This window comes from Phascolarctos cinereus, unplaced genomic scaffold, assembly GCF_003287225.1.
Source record: "Phascolarctos cinereus isolate Bilbo 61053 unplaced genomic scaffold, phaCin_HiC Scaffold_5;HRSCAF=322, whole genome shotgun sequence".
Lineage (NCBI taxonomy): Eukaryota > Metazoa > Chordata > Mammalia > Diprotodontia > Phascolarctidae > Phascolarctos > Phascolarctos cinereus.
Genome location: NW_027555958.1, coordinates 46,980,341 through 47,006,136, shown reverse-complemented (window position 1 = coordinate 47,006,136; position 25,796 = coordinate 46,980,341). Strand labels below are relative to the sequence as shown.

The following is a 25,796-nucleotide window of genomic DNA, read 5'->3' as shown; positions in this document are numbered from 1 at the left end:
GTTTAGGGGGGTTATACCTATTGATACCATATTAGAAACTGAAATAACTTAGTATTATTATGAAAAGTCTGGACTTTGAAAGGGTCTCAGGGATTTCCAACAGGATCCTTGAAGGAATGAGATAGCAGAGCAGTGAACTTTGATTTGGGGAGATAAATGGGAGAAAGAAAAGAGGAGCTGAGTTACTCACAGAAGGCACAGTGAGAGACGGTGTAGTGTATCGGATAAGTCGCTGGGCTTGAAGTCGGAAGATCTGAGTTCAATCCCCACCCAAAACCTCACTGCGACCCTGCGCGTCACTTAGGATCTCAGAGTGCTGTAAAATGAAGTAGTTGACCATCTTGACTTCTAAAATTCCTCCTAGCTATGAATCTATGATTTTGGGGGCTACAAAAGGAAGGAGTTCAGCTTTACTACAGTAACAGACTTCTAGCCACCTAGCTCCTTGAAGGCAAGGAGATTTTTGCCTCTTTTCATATCCCCAGGGTGGGATATTATTTGCTGATTATAGTCCAAGTCATCATAGTAATATTAGCATCATATTAGCAACAGTGCAGCACATAGTAGGCACTTAATAAATGGCACACAGTAGACATAGTTGACTGACAGTTAATTTCAATTTTACCTTACAGCCTGTCCTGCTTGGGAATATTGTCCTTGAACTGGTCTCCAAAAGAGGAAATAACATTTTAAATAAACCTATTTTGTTAAACTTAGAAAACATCACAATGTTTATCACGCTGGAAATACTGATGTCTCAAAGAAATCATAAAACTGGGAGATGGTTTAGCCCAGTCTCCCATAACTCTCACAAGAACTTACTAGACTGTGACCCTCTTGAGAACTGAGACTATATATAGACATATCTATATATCTTTGTATTCCCAATGACTAGTAATACCTAGAAGGTAATCCAGATTATTGCACTGGTCTAGGGCAGTGAGCTCTAAAATATTCTAAGCACCCCTATATGAGTGAAGAGGGCATGCATGGGATGTTCTCGAGGTAGCACTGACAAAGCTAGGCAACTGACTGACAGCAAGTGAAAATTGGAAAACTGATTGTAAACCTGGCAGAAACACTGTGGTAGGATGGTGGCTGACATAGATAGATATGTTTAGAAAAAGAGATGGGCTTTTAGAGAAAAATAATGTAGCGAGATTTTTGATGCAGACTAAAACCTATCCATATCCACAACTCACTATCTTCCAACAAAACTAAAAAAGATGTGTGGGTTGGGGGAAGGGAGGGTGGTTAGGGCTCTTACCAGACACTGTTTGGGTGTGCTGCTGGTGTAGGCGTCTGGGATGCAGGCAGATTATAATCACCTTGAGAGGCTGAGGCCTAGAGGAGAAGGGTGGAGGTTTATGGGCTAATACTGCTACCAGGGAAAGGGAAGGGTTGAAGAATGTTCAGGGACAACGAGTGAAGGGGGGAAGGCAGTTACACAGAGAAAAGCTACGTGACGACTCATGGGAAGGGCAGGCAGCAACTGATGTTCCGACCCTCTATTATAGCTAGATAGTTCCTCCCGGTAAGGAAACTCCCTCATCCATATCTGCAAGTGCAACTATTCTACAACTATCACAGAGTTGCCGGGACAGTGAAAGATTAAACTGACTTGCCCCGGCCACACAGTCAGTTTGGGCGAGCTGGGATTTGAACCCACGTTTTCACCAGAAGGAAACTCTCTTAATAAGTCATGGCAGTATATTTTAAAACTGCAGATTAAAGTGCATTTAATCTTCAGTTTTCCTTCATGTCACTTTTGGAGGCTGTCAGCATTCTCAAAAATGTCCTTCTTCTATATCTTAAACAAGAGAAGTAGTGTGATATGAATCGAGGTGTATAACTTGAGATATTCTAATCCTAACATACTGTTTCTAGCCAAAGGAATGTCTTTTGAGGAAGGAACTGGGGGTGTTTAACCTGCAAGCTTTGGGGGAGGGGAGATGGCAGACCTGGGATTACAGATCTAGAGGTGGCAGGGACATTACAGGATGTCTAGTCCAACCTTTCATTTTGCAGATGAGGAAACTGAAGCACAGGAGGGTTACCTGGCTTGTTAAAGGTGATAGGAATGCCAAGTAGTTATGTCGAGAAGGGAATATAGGCAAGTATCAGAAGGGCTAAGAAACACAGAAGAGATCAGATTTCTTTGACTTGGCTCCAAAGGGCAGGATGAGGATCGATGATGGCAAACAGCAAAGAGGCAGATTTTAACCCTTTTATTAAGGGGAAAACTTCTGAATCATTAAGAGCTGTACAAACCTGGAACTGGCTGCTTCAGCAATGGGTAGTGAGTTCCCCCCATCAAAGGAACTCTTCAAAGGGAAGGGAGAAAGAATGCTTGTTACAGATCCTCTAGAGGGGGGCTCCTGTTTGGGCAGAGGCGTTAGAAAAGATAGCCCTAGAGGTAATTTCTAACTCAGAGATTTTGTGATGAAGTGTGATGAAGAAACAGCACGGACTAGTTAAAAATCGAGGTTCTGGTCCCAGCTTTGAGACCTTAAAAAACCCTAGGTTACTTTAGTTTCCCTCTCTGCCCCTTCTAACTCCAACAGTCTGATTCTTCAAAAGTGGGAGATCTGGCAGCTCCTTTCTGGTAACTGCAGTCACATTAGTCATTCCGGGAAGGTTCGCAGATTCCTGTCCACACTGGTTTGGAGTTTTTTGGTTTTAGCATTTCGATTAATTCTATTTAGCTATGTCCTTTCTCTAAAGACACTACCAGGAACCCTTAAGCTGAAAATCTTGTCCTCTCGGTTTTTTATTTCCCAAATAAAACAAAAAAAAATTTTTTTCTCACTCCTTTATCCATTCAACAATATTCTTCCTCTGAACTTTGAAACAAAAATATATCCAGGTTAGCTAACACTATATATGGTAAAAGTATGGATATGCATCATAAATAAACTAGACAACAGAAAACTCCACAAAGGAAGGGGATGTTCTTAGAAGAAATTTATTTCATTGCTGACCCTCAGATGGCAGCACTCGACTTTGATCAAGCTGCCACATTCTCCACTCCTGAATGGCACCAAAATTTCTGCGAGCCATATTGGATCAATCTTCAGCCTTTTACAGACCTACATAGCAGGAACATTCAGCTACACAGAGACAAGATTTGGGGGGACTATTTCTGTCTACAAAGGGCAACTTTTGACCACTCGAAAAAACTAATCATCAATTATTTTGATCTGGGCTCAGTTTCTGATGAACTGTAGTCACACCAATTGTTCTGGGGAGGTTGGCAGACTCCTATCCATGCTGAGGTCATAACAGTTGCTACTATACCAGGTTTTCTCAGAGGCTTCTAAGTAAATTAGAAGAGACAAATCAAATCTCTTTCCTTGTCTTATTATGTGGGAAACTGATTCCCTCCCAACTCCTAATTAGGGTTTGGACCTTAAATAACCTTTTGTAGTTAGAAAGTCATACCTACTGGACTTAGAACTAAAGACATTTTTAAAGTGCTGAGGATTAAGCTGGTCAGTGTCTTTCTACCTCTTCTCAAACAGTATTTGTTCCATGGGGAGGAGGTACTAGATAGGCTGCATTAGATTTTTCCTCACCTCACCTCTGTTCTTATGCATCAATTCTCTCCATTCCAAAAATCCCACCTCCAAAAGTAAAAGGAAATTTCTATCACCCTAGCAGTGGGAGAAACAAGAGAGCCAGGTGCTTAAGAAAGAGCACACAGGTGAGGGAAAGAGTGGATGTGAGGTCAGATTTCTTTCTATTAGCTATTAAAAAATACAGTAAATGAGATTTCTATTCTTAGAAATGTAACTTTCTTAGAAAGCGTACACAAACAGGAGGAACATTGATAATTCTGACAGACTTCCTTGGTTAAAAATATTTATAATAAAACACAGAAAAACTGAAATCAAAAACTGATTCCCTACATATAAGAACATTTTCTATTTTATCATCTGGATTATACCTGAAAATGCTGGTCATGAAGCTTAAGACTGTTGTTCAAAGTGACCTCTTCTGCCCTCCCTCCTCCCAGCACCGATCATAGAAATATACATGGGGAAAAACAAAAAAGTAAAAAACTACTAAATGGAAGCAAGAGAGGAGCTAGAATAGGTGCTAATCCTCTAGCCAGTAACAGTATTCAGACACTCTTACTCTTCTCCCCTGTGTTATACAAAGAAGGATGCTAAGGAAGGAAATTAAGAACTTCCCACAATGGTTTAACACATGTTTAAGTATTACATTATAGAAAGCCTGTTACCTTCCTAATCAGGGAGGGGATACAGCATAATTTCAAGGCATCTCCATTTAATATTCATTTAACCCCATAGCAATTGTGCAATAAGCAAAGTATCAGAAAAGGAAAACAACCAAGTTAACTTCTCACAGAAGAAAAAGACATTAAGATATGTACAGAAATCAGCCTTCACATACAGGAGTCTTGTTTGAGTGGCCATTGAAGATCCAGATTCCAGAAAAAAACAAACATTACCCACATCAGGAATGTTCATTGGCGCTCAACAGTTTCCATTAGGGCTGCCCTCTCTGAAAGAAGGACTGAGGTGGTGCAAGTTTAAGTTGGTTAGTGTGAATCCCAAGGATGGATCCATTCCAGAAAGGGAATGCCCTAGTCAATGCTACCTAAGGGTTTCAGAACACGGTGGGGGGGGATGGGACAGGGAGGGAAGTCTACTGTTCCCTAACACATACAGTTTGCCACCCAGAGAAAGTCTTTAGTCCCCAACAAGACCTTCTTCAGAGGGTTAAGCTTCACTAAATGAGGGGTAGCCTACGGCATTTAGGACACTTCCTTTCTTTCTAGGTCTCCAGAGTCACAAGTCCCATTTGGATCCTAATGCACAGCCCTGTGCACTCAGTGTCCTGCAAACATACACCTGCCATGTTTCAGGCTCTCCCCTGCCAAGGACGGCATGAACGCGTTCAAAGCCACCAGAATCGTACATACACTATCAACATGATAAAAAACACAGCGACTGCCGCCAGTTTGGCATAGGTGGAACGCATGTTCAAATACTTCGCATCCTGACGATACTTCTTGGACAAACTGGACAAATTGTTGGCTTTGGAATCCAATGCTGTCAAAAAGTAAAAGTGGAATAAAACAAATTAGTTGAAGAGACCTTTTATCAACATTGTCTTAATTAAAATGAAAGCACTTCCTCCCATCTCCTGTTTTATTATGTTATGGGATTAATAAGTGATATACTTTCCATGAACAGCACATACTGAGAACACCAGAGGATTCACATAATTCAGGAGTAAGGGGAAAGCTGTACCAAGTTGTGCTGGGTTCCTTCCAACTCTAACATATAAACTGGCTCTGTGGCAGGGATCTTAGAGGCTGTGAACTTGTTTTTACATATTTCAATACCTGTATTTCAACAGAATTAGTTTCCTTTGTAATCTTTTATGTTTTATTTTATGCATTTAAAAACATCATTCTGAGAAAGGGTTCAGAGGTTTCATTAGACTGCCATAGGGGTCCATGACACAAAGAAAGGTATATAAACATGATAGATCAATATCCCCTTATCAATATTAATAGAAATAAACCCCTCAGAAAATGACAACCTAGGACACTAATTTTTTTTTATTTTAAGAATATGTTGAAACAAACCAGTAAAAATACAAATGAGCCACTACCAAGGGACCTTCAGGGTCCCTTTCCTATAATAAAAATAATAATTGTTACTAATGATAAGCTTCCATTAACCAAGTTCTAAACAGAACACTGAAACAGGGAAGGGGAGGAGAGGAAGAGGAAGGCTGTATGCTGATCACTGACACTGATGATAGGTCAGTCCTGTGTCCCTGTAAGATCCTCAAGGACCTTCTGAAACATCAAAGACTAAGTTACATGCACTGCAGGGGATCAGTCAGTCTTAGAGGGTCAAACAACATGAAATCAGGAATTTATTCAGAAAAGCACTTGCCAGTCTGAGTCCTGGGGCAGTACAGATTCAACCCAGTTTCTTCCTCACACTACATCTAGAGCCCTGTGTACAAAAGTTCATGTTCAAAATGTGGAAAGAAAAGAAACTGTTATTCTTACTGCCCTGAGCTACCTAAAGCAGGGAAATGGACTAGACATTTCTGAAAGATTCTCCATGAGAAGGGCAGAAATACAAAAGGTTTTACTGGTCATCCCTAGGTGAACCCAAAAATAATGAACTGGAATCCTCTAAGCATTTCCTTTAATTCCACAAACTACTTAATTCATGGCAAAGAGTGAGTGCACTGGACTACGACTACTTTCTGTGGTGTTGTAAGATTCACACAATGCTTTCCTCACAATTCTGGAAGGCAGGTGGTGCAAGTCTTTTTAATCCCCATTTTAAAAAATAAGGAAAACTGAGGCCTTAAGTGGCTAAGTGTCTTACGTCACACAACTAATAAGTGAGGTGGGATTCTTGACTGCAAGTGCAATACTCTATTGGCTATAAGTCTATGGTTCTAGGAAATACTGAGTCTGACACAGTAAAATCCCATTGTGGCCTGCAAGCAGCCCTGAGCTTTGCAAGACTATGCCAAAAGAATGAAGCAACTAAAGGGGCGATCAAGCTGGAAGGGTCTCAGTGGACCCAGCTACGGATTCTTACATCTGCTACCAGACGACCAGACTATCTGCTCAGACAAGGCTCATTACCAGAAGGCTCTGCATAGATGATGAATTATTTTAACCACAGCAACTCATGAAACTATCTAAGGCATGGAAGAATTGTAATCTGCGTTATAAGAAATGATCTTTTGTATACTTTATTATCTCCCTTTCTAGAACACAACTGAGGAGACAGTGTTTTTCCCTTTCTTTGTATACCTAACATTTAGCATAGTGCCTGGCACTAACTGATGGCTTTGTGGAAGGACTATCCATCCCAATGACTTGGCAGATTTTGAATCAACTAATCGACAAGCATTTATTAAAGGCTTATAGATGGTTATTTAATGCAGTTTATCATATTTAAATTCTTTGAAAATGGATCGTTTTTCCCATGTATGCATTTATGTTCATTTGTTGCCTATGTGCTAAATCTTCGGGAAACGGACTCCAATTTTTGAACCTAATTCTACCCCTGTCTTAACCAGTGTTCTTTAGCAATTCATTAAACTTTTTCATAACAAAAAACTCTCATGAAGGTGAATATGAAGCTATTTCAGAAAACACAATGTTATGGAAATCCCTATATCTCACTTTGGGTATAAATAATAACTACAATAGCATATGCTTCAATATCACCAATATTCCACATGCTAAACTTTGTCGTGTCTTTCCTCATTAACAAAGGCCTCTCTTATGTAAGATACAATAGCAATAGTTTCTCAACATCTCCAGGAATTTTTATGAATAATGGCTGAAAGGTATAGGGAAACAATACTAAGTCAAATTAGACATAAGATTAGAAACTAGGCTTCAATCACAACATGTGAATAGCAGAAATGTTACAATAGTTAAAGTGGAAATAGCTTCCACCAAAGAGCTCAACCTTTTACCCCTTTGAAATTTTGCACAACTTCCCTTTTTTAAGTTGAATCTGTAAGGGTATTCCTTAGAGAATGTTTTTGGGGAAATCTAGTGGGTTTGTTTATAAAATTTTGCAACATTAAACTAAATGTGGGCATTGCAGCTACTTCTAAGTTGCCCATTAGATCTATGACATAAGGCTAATAATGCAAGAATAAGACAAATGAGGCAGAAAAATGAACGAAAAAATGGCAGGCAATGATACAAAGACATTAGCGTTGCTTATCACTAAGTGGTAAGAATCACTGCAAAAGGAGACACCTGGCTTAGAAAATGCACTTCTGTGCCTTCTGAACACTTGTACTGATAAAATCCAGAAGAAATCAGCTGATAGCCAGGTCTTATTGAAAGCAACCAAAGAAGCTCTGCAGATGTCTTAACCTTCAAAGTAAGAATAATTCATAGACTTTGGGGCTGAGGAAGAAGAGCCCCTAAGAGACACTGTCTGACTATAAAGAGGCTCAACACAATGTACCTGCCACCAGACAGAATTGTTTACAAACTATTCTCTTGGATAAGCCATATTCTTTTTGCTTCTTGGGAGGCAGCAGGAGTTAAGCTAGACCTTGAAGAATAGGTAAAATTTGGAGAGTCCAAGTAAAGGGGGGATGTTCACAGCATTTTAGCTATGGTACAGAGGGAAGGATGAATGAGGGAAAATTAGGAAATTGGTCTGATTGTACCAATGGGTAGGGTGCTGGAAAACAGCTGGAGATGCATTTGGAAAGGCAAATCAGAACCAAAAACATGGAGGACTTTGAACATTCAGTTAAGAAATTTGGACTACATATTATAAGTAATACAAAACTAGAGAACGTTTTTGGGGCAGGATAACATGATTCAAGTAGCATTTGAAAAGTTTAAAGTAACCTGAAAGACACTGGATTAGAAGGAGTAAAAGACTAGAATAAGGGAAACCAACTGAGAGACAATGTCAATAAGTACTCAAAAGCTTCCTTGCCTCCATTTCCCCTAACTTGTGCATGTTTTTTTAGATGCTAAAATACTGAGGGCCTTAACTGCCTTTAACATGCATGAACCCAATATACCATAGATATTGAAGAAATATTAATCATTCTGTTAGCTTCATTTTACTATTAACCAGGTGAACTCTTCATAAAACAAGACACAGTGCAAGGACCCCTTAAGCTATCTACTAGTCTTTCTGGAATAAGAGTGATCTGTTCATTAGAACTGTATTGCTCTTAGGACAAAGGTACCTGAGAGGGCTTCCCCTCGCTGTAAGACCTCTTCAATATTGGCCACCATGATTCTCTGCACATCCTGCAATTCAGTGTTGATGGAGCCCAGGTTCCTCCGTGCGCGGCTGTCAATGTACAGTTTTTTGGTTTTCTGAATGTAGGTATCTGGAAAGATGAAGTAAATGGCCATTAACAAACACTGTCACATGTGCTGAGACTTCCCCAAGGCCCACATCCAGGGGGTACAGAACTGCCTGCCATAAGATAACTCATTTCAGGGCATTTCTGAGGAGGTGCTTGTGGAAATATCAGACATATTTCAGGAGACTTCCCCATTGTTAAAGCATCTAAAATGTTTGATAACAAGTCACTACTTTCACAAGAGGGAAGAAGTGTAGGGACAAGGGCTCTTATGCAGAGACTGTGCCACGTAAAGAAATTCAAACAGGCTGACGGACCAATCGCCCCACTAAGAAGATTTAGTGTAGGGGCAGGTAGGTGGCGCAGTGGATAGAGCACCGGCCCTAGAGTCAGAAGGACCTGAGTTCAAATCAGGCCTCAGACACTTGACACTTACTAGCTGTGTGACTCTGGGCAAGTCACTTAACCCCACTGCCTAGCAAAAAACAAACAAACTAAAAAAGATTCAGTTTAAACTAAAAACCTTACTTGATAGCTACCTTATCGGCCACTCTTAATACCTGGTCTTAGAGATTGTGCATACAATATGGCCGAACATAAAAAACTGCAACAAAACAAAGAGGGGCACAAGAGAGACAAAAACACATTGTAGCATGAATTGCTTCAAAGTGGGACTTTTCAAACTGTATTCCAAAAACTCTTGGTGGGCAATTCTCCAGTTCTAGGAGCACCTTTCAAGAATAAAAAAGTCAGGTAACAATGAAAATTTAATTTTTGCCTGCATCATCACATTCAGACCCTGACCTCATAAGATAAAAGGCTGTAGGTCTGTCTGTCTGTGTTTGTCATTTCAACTTTTAGAAGTTGAAAACCACCTGTTTAAAGTATTCTCCAGCTAACCTTCTCTAACATACATATTTAACTTCAGAACTCTCAAGTTTAAGGATAAATCACAAATTTTTAAAACCAAGTCTTACAAGAAAAAACCTGCAAACTCTTATTGCTTATTGCTCTTATTATTACCATCCTACCTTTCATATCCCTACTCCCTACAGCCCTGAACAATAATGATCACTTTTATTTCCTTCCACTTTTATTAAGATGCCACTTATGGGCTAATTTTCTTTAAGCTGAAGCTAACTTGGTCTTTATTCATATAGGGCTGTATTTTTGTGCACAGGTGAAATTTCAAAACCTAAGCTATAGATTGCATAAATTAGCAAACGCCAAGACTTCCTCAAGTTACACATCACAGAAATTCTTTTTTCATATTCACCATTTCTCAAGCCATGTTGACCCACTCTCCATTTAAATCTCCAGAATACAAGACAAAAGGTGGCTCACACTTTAGGCATTTTCTTTCTGCTTCTACTTTCAGAGGCACATACTGATGCAGTCAGGACCACAGAAGGATGGATGCTTAACCCAATTTCGTGTACCACCTTGGGGAATGCTCCACTTTTCTGCCTAAGTAGATGTTTCCCTCTTCTCTAAAAGACAATATGACTTTCCTCGATCTGAGGATGATGTTGACATCCATATCCTATTCCTTCACATGTGGACACTATTTTCCTGTTCTTCAACAGTTGAAAAGACAACTGGTAGCCCAGCATCTGATAAAGGCAGTCACTGATCTGAAATCACTTCTGGGACTCTGGCTAAATCTACAAATCTTACTCTAAGTGAAGCAAAGATCCACTGTGTCTACTTTATAACTTCACAGCCTCAGCACCCCCTGTAGCTATGTTCACTATGCCTGCGCCCTTTGTGAAAGGAGGAGATCAGGAACCAAGAAAGCTAACATTTCTAGGGGAAACGAGATCAAGAGACTGAATTACATCGTTCAGGCTTTTGCACAAGAAAGAATGCTGAATGCTGAGGGATGTTATGAAGATAAAGAATAAAGCTCTAAGCCTTAGAAAAATGGTAGCACAGGACTTCAATTAAGCAAAAAACTTCCTGAGTTCTGACTCATCAATAGCACAGTACAAGTTAAAGCCTCACCAAATTCAATGAAGGAGTAGGGTCTGGAGACAGTGGGCACCTTCTTTCCATGTTGTTCATCAAATTCGGAGTGCAAATCCTCAAGGTAGGCAAATGCCAACTTTTTGGGGAAAGCAGCTTCACACAAAACCAGGTAACACACACCCTGCTCAATAATGTAACTGGAAAGATAAAAAGTCAAAAAAGTAACCATATAGTTAATGTTGTTTCTGGCATGCAAGTTCTCACGCCTATTCTTGATAGCACAAGAGGGCTCTTACCTATCCTTTCTTCAGGCTGGAAAGTCAGAAAGACTAAATTATAAACCACGTAGCCTTTAGGCCAGAAAATAATTTTTCCATTAACTAGAAGTATATTCCAAAAGCAAGAGTAATTTATTTATACAGCACTTTATTTTAAAACTTTCATATACAATCTATTAAAAAAATTCCTTCACTTAAACATCTTCTTTAACATCTAAAGCTATTCCTTGAGAATTCTTACTTGCAAATCCATCCACCCTATAATTACATTTATTGGATTCATATTTAAATCCTTCCCTACTATACTTGGAAACAGCAAAATGAACTTTTAAAAATGTACCTAAAAATTGAAAGCCAACCCTAGAATCCTAGAAGGGACTTGATATTGTTCAGTTCAAACACTGGCCAAACAAGTCATCCCACTGTCTCAATTCTAAATAAATTCATAAAGACACTGTGTGCTTACTATGTGCTAAGCACTGTACTAGGTGCTGTACTAGGATACAAACAGGCAAAAAAAAAAAAGTCCCTGCCCTTCAGGAGCTTATAATCTAGAAGTGGAATGAGTCACACAAACAAATAGTAGACTGATGTAGGTTGACAGGAAAGGTCAGAGGGGAAGATATGATTCAAGGAAAGTTTCACGAATAAGGTGACACGTGAACCGGGCCTTGAAGGAAGGAAAAGACTTCAATAGGTGGAGATTTTGGTGGAATCCATTTTAAAGCTGGGTATGGTATGCAACACAAACTAGTATCCTGGAGGTCTCCTCCCTTTCACTGCCTCCATTTCTCTTCTCATTCATTTCTTCACCTTCTGCCACCTGTCTTCCAATCTCATCACTTAATTGAAACTGCTCTCTCTATCATTATGAAGGATCTCTCCAGGTTATATGCTGCCAGATCTGCTGCTCATTTTTCAATCCTCACCTCTTGCGCTCTCTCCGCAGCCTCTGATACCACTGACCATTGTTTCCTCCTCTCTCCTCTCTAGCTTTCTGTAACGCTGCTCTTCTGGTTCTCTCTCTTTTGCTATATCATAATTCACGGGCACCTTCTAACTGTGGATGTACTCCAGAGTGCTGTCTTGAGCTGCCTGTCTTTCTCCACACTCTCTTGATGAACTCACTGACTTAACCGCCATCCATGCAGATGACCATCAGATCTCTATATCCAGGTCCAGTACCTCTTGCGTTTTCAAACACCAGCTGCCCATTAGACACTTTAAAAAGATTATCCTGCAGGCATCTCAAACTCAACACATCAAAAAAAGAACTGGCCTTTTCTTAAAAACCCACTCATTTTCTGAACTCCACTATTTCTGCTGAGGATGCCACCATTCTCTGTCACCCAGATTTACAACTTCAGAGTCATTCTAGATTCCTCCCTCGTCCCATACATCCAATCTGTGGTCAAACACTGTCAATTCTATTTCCACAACATCTCTCACATCTGTCCCCTTTGCTCTACTCAAATAGTCAACGCTCCAGTTCAGACCCTCATTAACTCTCACTTGGCTATTGTAACAGCCTTTTAATTGGTCTGCCTGCCCCATGTGTCCCCCCCTCTCTGACTCATCCTCCACATAACTGCCATAGTGATTTTCCTAAAGCAAAGGGATAACCATATTATTCCCCTGCTCAATAAGCACCAGTGGCTCACTGTTTGACATTTAAAGCCCTTTACAAGCTGACTCCAATCCGCCTTTCCAGCCTTATTATTGATTGCTCCCTTCCCCCTGTAGCCTAGCCAAGGAGGCCACCGAGCTAATCCTTACACAGGACACTCCCCTTTCCGTGCCTTTGCTCAGGCTGTGTTCCATGCATGGAATGTACTTTCTCTTTAGCACCACTTCTCAGAATGCCAAATCCCTAGTTTTTTCCAAAGTTCATCCAAGCTTCTCAAAGCCTCTCCTGACCCCACTCACTCTCAATTCCTTGTATTCATTTGTATATGCTTATGTATGTATGCATTGTTTTCCCTGATAAAATATAAGTTCCTTAAGGGCAGAGACTGCTTCATTTTTGTCCATCTCCCCAGTACCTGGCACATATTAGACACTTCAAGCGCTTATAAGTTGATTGGTAGATGGATGACCACTAGAGGAAACCATGATTTGGATCTGCATATCCAATATATTGAAATCTCTTCCAATTACACAATTCTATGATTCTACTAGTTTATCCTATTTGTGTTTTTTTTTAAATTCCTGCAAAACTTATCTGGTTTCCATCCCATCAAGATCTGTGTTATTCTATATTAATCTTTCTGTTTTGGTTGGAGAGTCAGACTACATTATCTCTACCATTCACATTAACTAAGTATTATTACTGAGGTTCCTATTAAAACATTATAAAGGAAAATTCCATTCTATGCCCACCACATGAGGCCAGACCAGTCCTGACCCAGGAGTTTCACTAGCCTAAATTATCCTGGAGCCAACATGGGAATTCAAACACTACCTAGCTATTCTAGAGTGATTCACAACTCTATGCCTACACTAGAATGGATTCAGGTTAGTTCTGAAAATAGAACTTAATGACAGCCATGACACATAGGAAGAAAGAACAGTAAAAAACCACTCAGAAGATTTCTAGCCTGAGAGACCAGACAAAAGCACTACTACTGATGCTGGAGAAAGAGGGGGGAAAAAAAGACGAATTTAGTTTTGGCCAGTATCTCAGTGAATACGTCCTTTGGATAGCTGAACACATATGAATGGAGGAGTCTGGGACTGGAGATAAAGATTCGAGAGTCATTTATATAAAGTGGAGGAACAGCAAAATAAGACCAAGATCCATATCCCATGGATAAAACAGTCAAAGGATATGGGTAGTTTTTGAAAGAATTTCAAGTTATCCAAATATGTGAAAATATGCTCCAAATCACTGATAAATTTTTAAATTTAAAAAATTCTGATGTTCCACTTCACGCCCACCATGAATAATAAAAAATGAAAATAGGAAAAGGTTAGAGTGGCTATGGGAAGATGCACTAATATACTGTTGGCAAAACTGTGAATTGGTACAACTGATTTAGAGAACAATTTGGAACCATATGAGAAAAGATACTATAAACTGTACATATCCTTTGATCCAGAGATCCCATGACGGGACAGAAACCCAAAGAGGTCAAAAATAGAAAGGCTTGGGGCAGCTAGGTGGCACAGTGGATACAGCACAGGCCCTAGAATCAGGAGGACCCAAGTTCAAATCCAGTCTCAGACCAGACAGCTGACACTAACCGTATGACCTTGGGCAAGTCACTTAACCCCAACTGTCTTGCCAAAAGAAAAAAGGCTCCATACATATCAAAATATTCATAGTGATACTTTTTGCAGTAGCAAATAACTGTAAGCAAAGAAGATTCCTACTCACTGAAGGATAACTGAAGTATCCAGAGGCCAGGATGGTAAAGAGTTTTGAGTCTATGTCATATAAAGATTAATTGAAAGAAATCAACGTTGATCATGGATAAAAATTATCTACTGTGGGAAATATGACCGGACTGCAAAAGTCTAAAGAGTTGTATGTTAAAGAAGGATCAGACTGGTTCTGTTTGACCCCAGAAGAAAGTGGTACCAGCTGCCAAGAAACGAATGTAAGCTTTGTGTTGGGAGAAACTTTCTACCAATTAGAGCTCCCAGAGCAGAATGGGCTACTTGAAGAGTGCTGGGTTTCCCTACACTGGTAGTCTGCAGGCAGAGGCTGGATGCCCGCTTGTGAGGTGTGGCTATACCAGGGATTCCGCTCGGGTAGAGACTGAGCTAAATGACCCCTCCCAACTCTGAAATGTTCTGAATCTATGACATGAATGCAATGGAATATTATCACACCACAAGAAATGACAAATATGATGTATTCAGAAATAAATGCGAAGATTTTTATGAATTAGTCCAGGGTAAATTAAGCAAACCAAGAGAACAATATATGTGACTAGAATAATAAAAATAAAAAGGACACTGAAAAGTCACACTGAGTAATTATAATGATTCATCTTGGTCCAGAACAGATGATAAAAGGCCCTTTCATCTATTCAGTAGAGAGGTAGGGGACTAACAAGGCAGAATACTGTATTCATTGGTTTCGTTTAACATTTTCCCCCGTTACAACGGAAGGCCAAATGGACCAAGGAGATGTGTCGGGAAATCACTCATGTTAAAATAAAAGCAGTCAGTAACTGTTGTTGCTTAAATGGAGGTGGATGAGCGCACTGACGGAACAAACCGAGGACCAAGAATAGGATCTGAGACATACGCACAAACACACTGGATAAAAAAGGAGCCACCAAAGGTCACAGAGACAACACAGAGAAATGAGGAGAAAACCAAGAAAGCAGAGTGACATGTCAGCTCTGGAAAGTGAGTATATTAAATACATGAAGCATAGAAAAAGAGGAAAGAAAATACAATTTGTAGCTGCCCTTCAAGAACCTCACTTATTAGTCAGCCGCTCTAGGCAAGGGAGGAGTTTAAAACTGCATCTGTGAATCTGTTCCGCTATTGCTACTTCTCATTACTACGGACAGCTTTAAAGCCAGCTATACATGTACATACACTTTGCTCACACTCCCTCTGGTGTGGCATCATATTAGTGTATGCAAGAGGTTCTCAGCCTTGGATCAAAGAGGAACACTCAACTGACAATCCTTAGGTTGGTACATCATCCTGTTCCAGTACTGCCTACCCCACTGTTATCAATCTGGGTAATCACCTGCACTGACCAACACAAACCACACAACTCCTAACCTTCACAAAAGAGCCTTGCTTTCTTTTTCTTTATCACTTTACCACTTTTCTCATCCATTCTCTTGTCTCTGGTACTGATCTGCATGCTTGTCATCTATCACCAGGACTGCTACAACAGCACCCTAATACACTGCCCCCCACCACACACCCTTCATTCAATCTCTACTGCCCAGCTGCCAAATTATTATTTTCAAAATAGATGTGTGATCATGTGACTCTTCTGGGCAAAAATCTGCCATGATTCCTTATTTCCTCAGATGAAATATAAACTCCTCAACCTGACATTGAAAACCCTCCACAATATAGCTCATACTTCTCTTCGATTCCTCTTCGTGCACTCTATGTCCCAGGTAAATTGTCTGCCCAATGCACCACTCTACCTTCCATCTCTGCATCTTTGCACAAGTCTGGTGGAAAACCTGGGTGGCTTCCTCTTCCTCAGTCTCTCAGAATTCTCATCTTTCTTCCTGAACCAGCTCAGGTGCCATTCCCTCATAGGAATCTTTTTGGGATGTCCCTCAGATTACACTGGATGTGCTCATCCTTGGACACATTTCCCCAATATGAAAGCTCTTGGAGGGCCAGGCCTGTTTCACTTGCCTTTGTGTGCTGAATTCCCCACACGTCATAGGGGCTTACTAAATGTTTGCTGAAATGAATTGCCCTTTTCTTCTCCCAAGTATCTGTGATGCTCCTCAGCTCTTCCTGACCTGTATTTGATGTAACATTTAATAAAAACTGGCAAATGTAGGTCAAATTAGTCTAAGTTCTCTAAATGAAGGTGCCAAGAGTCAAGTTTTTAATATTCAGAGGCAGAGAAGTTTCCATGGATGTACTAGAAATTATTTTCTTTTTTTCCCCTTGGCTACAAAAGTGCCATTCATCGCATTTAAGGCAAGCTGTTATTAAAAGTTCCATTTACAAGCATCATGGAACAATGCAAGTCCTATTTTTTAATATAAAACATTTCCCATTTAGGTGATACTTGCTACACTTAATATATCTGCCTGAGTTAATTTTTAATAAATGAAAGATCCACAAATAGTTAAATGTTGCAAAAAGAGATGCATTTGTTACTGGGGAGGAAACAGCTATTCAATCCTTTCTTCTTTGGAATGAGGTGCTGACCTTTAACTTTCCTCAATGCATATTCCACTTTCCTTAAGCCCAGATCTTCCAACTAGATTCCACCATCCTGTTCAAACATCCCCAAGTTAGATCACTACACTTCACTCAAGTGATCACAAACAAATAAATCAGTCATACTCACTGAAAAGTCATGGCTCCTGCTTCCAAGGTACATCTTGTAGGGGACTGTTCATTCAATTTGCGAAACAGTTGCTTGGCCTGGCTCTGGTACTGTTGAAGGTCCCGGCCAGACTGAAAAGAGAAATTAAAAATTCATATAAGAACCCACCAGAAAGCTGAGTTATTAATGAGCCGAACCACAAACCTGCCTCTGAAAGGATACTCTGAATGGGACCTTCGTTTCAAAGTCAGTAATAAGAACTTACTCTTATAGAAGCTTTTAATATTTGTAGAATGCTTTATATTCATTATGCTTTTATGGGAAGTGGAAACTATGTTTCAAAAGCACAAAAAAAATGGGCTAAAGTCACTTAAGAAAATTTACGTTAGCTATCTACCAAAACCCAAATGAGTATACTTCAACTATACATAATTTAGCAGTCAGATACATGGCTTACTGTTCATAAAGACCAAAAGTCAGAAAACACAGCTTCTAATCCCAGCCCCCAATTGGTTTCCTCTATGGCCCACATTCTTATACCATTAATTCAATCATTTATAAGAGGAGGAAAATAATCCTTTCTAGCACACAACTATAAATATTATGGTTTGAAATATATCATGTTTCATACTTAATCTACATATTACAGATCACAGATTGTATGACCTAGAGCTTGAGGGGCTCACTAAAAAAAAACTTAAGAAAACGGGAGAAGTCAATGTAAGGGAAATTCCATCTCACTAACCTATTAGAATATATTTGTGTAAATAAGTGACTAGGTAGAACTAGTGTATATAATTTAGTTATATTTTCAAAACCATCTGCTATGGTTCCACATGATTAAAAATTTTATCATGTGACTGAACTGAGGTTTCATCATGGATAATTACCTTAAATACAGGAAATAAGCTAAGCTAAAAGATCCAGCTGTCTTGTCAAAGAGCAATAATAATGTTAGGATTACCTATAGGAGTGGTCTCCAAAGTGGAGGCCATAGCCTGATGCCAAGGGAGACATGAGAGCAGGACTCCAAAGGGTGTAGGAAACAGCCAACCATGACATGGTGAGACATGTTACATACCAATTTCCCCATGATAGACAATTGTAGGGCTTTCAACACAGACCTCATTATACTGTCTCTCCCCTGAAATCCTCTTCCAAACTTTGCTGCTACTCCTCAGGACACATCAACCACTACCCTTCCAGTTAGCCAGGTTTACAATCTCATTGTCATCCTGAACCTCCAATCTCCTCACGTAGCTGACACTTGTGTCCAACGATGACTGATTCTACCTCCCTTACCTTTAACATCCGTCCCCTTTTCTCTACTTACACAACCACCGCCTTACTTCAAGTCCTCATCACCTTTCACCTGGACTATTGGCAACAGCCCTCCTTAACTGGCCTCTTTGACTCAAATCTCTCCTCCCCCAACCCATCCTCTACGCAGCTGCCATTATGATTTTCTAAAGCACTCTGATGTTCACAATGATGACTTTCAGTCATCAAGAAAAAATTACGTTCTATGTATTCTATTTAAGAGGGTAGGGAAATAGGAGATGCAATTTAATAGCATCTACATTCAAAAATGGTTACTATACAAGTTTTGGTGTTTACCCCAGAGCTAAAAAAAAAAAACACCAAAAAATAAACCAAAAACCAAACCCAAAACTTGGCTAACCAGAATGACCCTTTTCCCAAGGTTTTACCATTTATTGCTGTACACTAATTACCAAACTTAAAAATAACTAGTTAGCCCAAGAGATGGCAAAGACTTAAAACAGGATTTAGACAAATTCATGACTAAGAGAAACTAGGAAATTTCAGGGTATATTTTAGGTGGACACCACAGGGGATAATCCTTGCTTTACCACAAATAAATGTCCCTTAGTAGATATATCACAGAATACCAATCAAACCTCATTTGGCCTATACACTTTTCTCCAGGATTTAAACTACAAATAATTTTGTTACCTGTAAGGATATTTTTATTTTCTATTTGCTCTTATCCCTCACACCAATGTAAACTAAACATCAAATTTGTTTTACAATAAGCAGATGCAAAAATCTGAGTTAAATGCACTGGCCTATTCATTTATTTAAAAATTTTTTGTTCAAAGGAAATGTAATTTTGTTGTTTTACTTTTGTATACAGGCATCACAGGGGTGAAGGTAATCTTTTTTTATATTGCACAAATAATTTACGCTGAGGGTTATCTGTAATTTTAGAATAACTTTGGTCTTCTGATCAATTAAGTACTTCATTAAGTACCTACTATGTACCAAGCACATAAGTGCTGGGGATACAACAAATGACACAATCCTTACTCACACGAATGCACTGTTCAGCTCTATTCCAGGACATCATTCTTGAGGGTCCTGTTTATTATTTAATATTATGGTTCGTAGTTAAAGCTCAAGAAACCAGATTTGACAGCTCTGATCCCAATCTCCCAAGATAAAGCATAAGTGCTGCTTTATAGATTCTGCTTATTTGCAAACTCGAGGTCCACACAGGACCCCACTATGCCAGTCCCCTTTAGAACATGCTCTTCTTTATCCTATGTTCTATTCACAGAACTGCGACAAAAAATAAAAAAGTGTGACTGCAGATAGTATAGTGAGACAGAATGGGTTAAAATCCCCAGACAAATTCTAAAATAAAATCAAGGGGCTTTTGAAAAGCCAATTAAAAACTCAACTTTCTGTTTACCATAAAGATACAGAGGATGTTACAGGCAGTACAAGGTTTTACTGCTTTAGACTGAACAAACAAACTGATCAAATGCTGCCTGCCGGCCACAGAGGAGTGTTTAGCTTAGCCCATTCCATCTTAAGTTTCTGTTTGCCTCCTCCAAAGGTGGCCAAAGGCCAGAAGTACCAAGAACCTTCCTCCAAAGCAATGAGAGAAGACGTTCAATAACTGGTTTTTCACAAATTCAGCTGCACTATGGAGGATCTGTTGACTTCAGGCTCTCTCTTCTGCCCCCTTTGGGCAGATTTAGCTTCTGCTCCACTTTTGAATGTGTCCCCCCCAGCCACGCTAATTTAAGATGAGGTACACAGCTCAATTAGGGACAGCAGGCCAGAAAAGAAGGAAGACCTAAAGAGAGCTTGAAATAAAATGAGGGAAATGGAGGGGCAGAGCAACACAATGTATATGAATAATATGTATCTCCCTGTGTCCACCACACTCCCAGCTAAGCATCAAAGAGGATAAGGTTTGCAAGTAACTGTCTATCCCTATGTGAGGATTTTCTGCTGCTTTAGGTCACAGGAATTACTGCTCATCTCCAGTCTTCTACTTAAGAATGTACTGCCTAGATAAGAAGTTTAAGAGTAAAATTCTTGATCATATGATCCACACTGTTTTCCTGAACAGGGAGTGAGCACCGTAAGGCTTTGTCCCGTGCCCTCTTCTGTTCTCTCTTGGTAATTCTCTTTCAGTGGCACCATTAAGCCTTGCGGGTTTAATTATCATTTTACTGCTGATGACTTCCAGATCTATCAAGCTAGCCCTGGCCTGGCTCCCAGTCTAAATGCATCCTGGACATTTCCATCTGAATTTCTTATAGGCATCTCAAACTCGGTGGATCCAAAACAAAATTCATTATCTTTCCTCTGAAACACCGTCTCATCTCCTCTCCTCTCCCCTCTCTCCCCCCTCCCAACTAACTTCTCTCTTTCTGCTGAGAGCACCACTATCCTTAGCCACACCCTGGGAGCCATCTCCAACCCCTCATTTTTCTCCCCTCCAGGTATTCAATCTGTTCCCAAGTCTTACCGATTTTACCGCCACAACATCCCTTGCACAGACAGCACCTAGTGCTCAAACCCTCAGGATTTCTCATTTGGACCACTGAAACTGCCTAACTGACCTCTCCCCTCTTCCAACCCATCCTGCACAAAGTTATCAAAATGGCATTCCTAAAATACAGGTTTTCACTCCTTCGCTCAATAAATTCCAGTGGTTCCCTATTATCTCTAGGGTCAAAAGCAAACTTCCCTATGCAGCATTTAAAGCCCTCCACATCTTTGATCTAACAAACCTTTCCAGCCTTGTTACATATGATTCCTCTTTACAAACTGCAATTCAACCAAAATAGCTTCACATAACACTGCTGAGCCCATCTCTGTGTCTGCACAGGCTGCCCAAGGTCCACAATGCACTCTCTTTTCATTCTTGGAACCCAGCTCAAGTGCCACCTTCTTTTTCCACAAGGTCTTTCCTGATACTCCCAGCTCCTAGGGCCTCCCCTACCTCATTCCCTTATGTTTATTATGCAGATACCTTATATATCTTCAGTGCTTAGCACAGTCCCTTGCACACAGCAGGTTAACTGAAAGATGGATTGAAATTTCTATTCCTCACTTACAGAGGTTAGTTCTAACTTCAAACAGGGGATAATTTTTAAAGGCCTTCCAACAAAATGGAAATAAACATTTGCCACAAGAGGATGCACTCATACCTACCTCTGATTTCATTAAATGGGTCTGAGAAAAGTCCTAATAAGATTTAGTGTTTTAACTGGATCACCTAAATTCAATTATATGAAACAAATAGTTAAGTGCTCAGGCACTGATGATATTAAAATGAAATAAGATATGAGCTCTACTCTTGAGGACTTTATAATCCAACAAAGAAAAGAAAGCATATCTACAAACAATTTACAATACAAAGCATAATGTCTTAAGTAAAAAGAGATCCAAACAAAGTGCTATGATACTTCTACTGAAGAGACTTCATAGATGAGGTGGCAACTGAGATGGGTCTAGAAGGAAAGTTAAGATTTTAACAGTTGGATATAGAGGAAAGGGTGGCTATTATAAGCACAGGGGACAATGTCAGCAAAGGCACAGATGTATGTAATAAAAGAAGATAAGAGGATGAGATAGGCAGACCAGGAAGGGTTTAACACTTATAATAAGCTGAACAGAAAACACTTTGAATCTATTACATGGCTGGGGATCAGCATGAATCAGCTTAATTCTCAAATATCATATTCTGGATTTAGAAATTTCTTTTAGCACTGAAATGAACTACAAAAAACTCCAACTCACCCATTTTATAAATGAGAAAAATGAGCCCAGAGAAATTACCTAACTTGCACAAAGTAAGACAGCTTAAAAAGGAGCAAAGCTAGGTCTTCTGCCTCTATATGCAGTGATCTTGCCACTATTTCATGACTTCAGATATTAGAAAAGACAAATAACTGTTCTAATTTTCAGAGCAGGGAAAAGCATACCTGTTATTAACTGCTTTTACTTCTCTTCTATCAACTGTAATTCTTGATTCTGTGGCTCTTTTCAACATTTTTTCCACTTATATCTGTTAAGAAATCGTTCCAACCCTTTTGAGTTTTTTTACATACATCATCTTAAATTTTGGTTGCTTTGGTATATCTAAAAACTGATGCACAAAATTAAATGTGTGCTGTCCTTTCCCATCTTTTAATTTATGTCAAAGCTGAACGGACAACTTTAACAATAAGCTTATCAAATATTGTGCTAACCTTCTGAATTAATTAAAACTTTTCCCATTCTGTCTTTAGATGCTTTTGATTCCAATAAAATCAGCTAATTTAGAACCATTAAACTGCCATATAATTTCTATTCCTTTTTCTCAAGTTGCCACTTCAAATCTTTAAAGTTATTCATCTGTGTAACACAGTTTTCAGCTGTAAAATCAAAATCAAAAATCCTGTCTGAGAAACATGTTCCCATAAGTGCTAACAGACCAGAGACGCTATCTCTGATGGTAGCTGAAATAATAATCTCCACAGGTCTCATCTCTAGCATGTAGGGCTGTCTATCGCTCAGCAAGGACTTCAGGCTTTGCGGAAGACACTGAGAGGAGCAAAGCTTTAGTCAAGTCTTCGGATCTTTGATAACAGTCTTCAACTAAGAGGGAGCATAGAGAGTGGCTAGGAAAATCAAAGAAGAATTAAGTTACAGCTCTAGAGGTTGCTCACTGTCTCAGTGCCCCTGACAAATCACAAAGTCTGCCTGAGCTTCAGTCTTCTCACCCACAAAATGGCAAACGCGCACTTCTGTCCTGTCCTTCTCAACATGGATATTATGAGTAGGAAATAAACACATCTAAAAGGACGGCACTGGATCCTCCTTCATCAATCTCAACATTGTAACTCACATTCACACAGCATTGTAAGTTTGCAAAACCCTTTCTACATAACAACCATGTGATGGAGGCAGTGAGAAACAAGTGTCACCCATATTTTATAGCTTCAAAAAATTAAGTGATTTGTCCAATATCAAACAACCAATCAGGATCTGTCAGGATTAGAACTCAAGTCTCGGGGCAGCTAGGCAGCGCAGTGAATAGAGAGCTCTGGCCTTGGAGTCAGGAGGACATGAGTTCAAATCCAGCCTCAGACACTTAACACTTACTAGCTGTGTGACCCTGGGCAAGTCATTTAACCCCAATCCCCCATCGCCTCCCCCCCAAAAAAAGAACTCAAGTCTCCAAGTTCTTCCCTCCAATGCTCCTTCACTATAGTATGATGTCTTTTGTATAGACCTGAGCATAATAGGTACTTGCATAGGGCAGCAAAGTGGTGCAGTGGGCAGAGGGTCGAGTCTAGAGTAATGAAGACTCATCTTCCCAATTTCAAATCTGGCTTCAGACACTTACTAACTGTGTGACCCTGGGCAAGTCACTTAACCCTGTTTGCCTCATTTGTCAAACAAACTGGAGAAGGACATGGTCAACCAATCTAGTCTCTCCACCAAGAAAACTCCCAAATGGGGTCACAAAGAGTCAGACTTGACTGAAAAACGACTGAATAACAACATAGGTACCTTGAGATAACCTCTCTCAAGATTTCACCTGTGCACAGGCCTTGAATGGTATAATGATCTCATCCTCCACCATCCCAACCACAATCCTTCCCTTGGTCTTCATGGGCTGCTAGAGTCAGAAGAATTCATCCTGTGCTAATCAAATGCGAGATAATGAATCTTTCTGAACTCACCTAGGTTGGGCCTTAGATGCTGTCACTTGCTATGAGGAGATTTGCTGCTCATGACAAAGAGCCAGGAATTGACTGGACTGTGATTTCAAAGGGTCAACATTATGACAACATGGCAGCCAAAGACGCTAATGTGACCTTGGGCTTCCCTAGTGAGAGGTACTGGTGTCCACAACAAAAGAAGTGATAGTTCTGCTGGATCTGTCCTGGGCAGCCTCCATCCACTGTATTGCGGTCAGTTGCAAGCAGGACATTTTAGGAAAAATAACGACAAACAGGATCACATTCAGGGAGGCCAATGAGATTTAGCAAAGGCTTCCTGTTCGGCTAAAAGTTGTATTCCATGACCTCTGACACCGCTGCCAACTCTGAGATTCCAATCTTTAATGGCTGATAGAACCTCCCAGGGCTTTGGTTGGTAAAAATCTGAAGAAGTCAGGGTCACCTCTCTCACCAAGGTAAGGTCACTGACACGGGGCTTAAGAGAGTCTTGACCATAGCAGGCACTTAATACACAGGGTGTCTGCTGAGCTGAGCTGAAGCCATAAGAAAAACGTTACTTCTCTCATGTTTGGGGGATTTAAACAAGTCAGACTACAATTTAAATCTTCTCATCCTTCTTTAGTAACCTCTAACTTTACTACCCATATAAATACCTTCCTCCCAAGAAGCTTAAAAGAATTGAGACACATTTCCTCATCAACCATGTAATGATTCCAGTGAGCTGGGTCAAAGATTAGTGGCTGGCCCCACTTTATAGATAAGGAAAGGGAGGTAAAGAGAAAATTTAACTCGTTCAGGGGTCAGACAGCGTGGCAGGGTTCTTTCCCAGGGCGAAGTTGCGGCTTCCAATTCAATTCAACAAACTCTTACTAAGCGGATGGTGGGCACAGCCACGCACCTACCTCGATGGATCCGCATTGCTGGGGGTGTAACAACTTATTTCCCACCCCACCGCCAACACGTGCACCCCGAGGAGTGCTTGCCTCCCCCAGGTAGTCCCTTCCACACCCCGGTAGCGTGCTACAGCAGATGCACTCCCTGCCTCCACCCCTACGAACTCAGGCGGAGCAGGGAACCAAGGCTCGGGCTTCTCTCGGGGAGGAGGGGGCGGGTGGCACCATCTCCCCTCACCTGCTCGTCTTCCTGCATGGAGGCCGCCAGTGGCAGTCCGTCCGCCACCCGGGCGATCATCGTCAGCAACACCATTTCTTCCGGTTACAGGGGAGCCGACACCGCCCCCCGACACTGGCAGTTACTCTCGTCTCCCTTCGTTCTCCGCTCCGAGACCGCTCGGCACTCCGCTCCGGCAGCTCCCTCTGCCTGCGTCTCCTCTTCCCCCGCTGAGGTGGCCGGAAGCAGAAGCGCGGGAGGCGCTTCTACTTCCGGTCCCTCCCTCTCCGTGGTCGGGCAGGAACAACCAGTTCCGGCGCAGGCGTTCCTCCCCTTCTCTGCTTGCTGTTTCAGCGGAGCCCAAGGAGCCTCTCCCACCTACCCCTCCCCCTCCTGCGGGCCTTGTGGGATGGACTGGGGAGGGGAGGAGGAAAGGGACGGGGGGGGGGAGAAGGGAGAGAGAGAAGAGGGAGGGAGGGAGGGAAAGAGAAAGAGACAGAAACAGGGAGACAGAGAAGGAGGGAAGGAGGGAAAGACAGAAACAGACAGGGAGACAGAGAGAGAAGGAGGGAGGGAGGGAAGGAG

General features: G+C 40.8%; 1 protein-coding gene across 1 annotated transcript; it reads right to left on the bottom strand.

Moving 5' to 3' along the window:
• Positions 1 to 2,949: 2,949 nt before the first annotated feature.
• Positions 2,950 to 25,471, bottom strand: SEC22B (SEC22 homolog B, vesicle trafficking protein). Its single transcript, XM_021003335.2, has 5 exons — positions 25,233 to 25,471; positions 17,131 to 17,240; positions 10,873 to 11,033; positions 8,746 to 8,892; positions 2,950 to 5,078 (listed from the first exon to the last, which is right to left on the bottom strand). Exons 1-5 carry the CDS (start codon positions 25,305 to 25,307, stop codon positions 4,924 to 4,926), a joined length of 648 nt encoding a protein of 215 aa, XP_020858994.1. The 5' UTR covers positions 25,308 to 25,471; the 3' UTR covers positions 2,950 to 4,923.
• Positions 25,472 to 25,796: the final 325 nt, after the last annotated feature.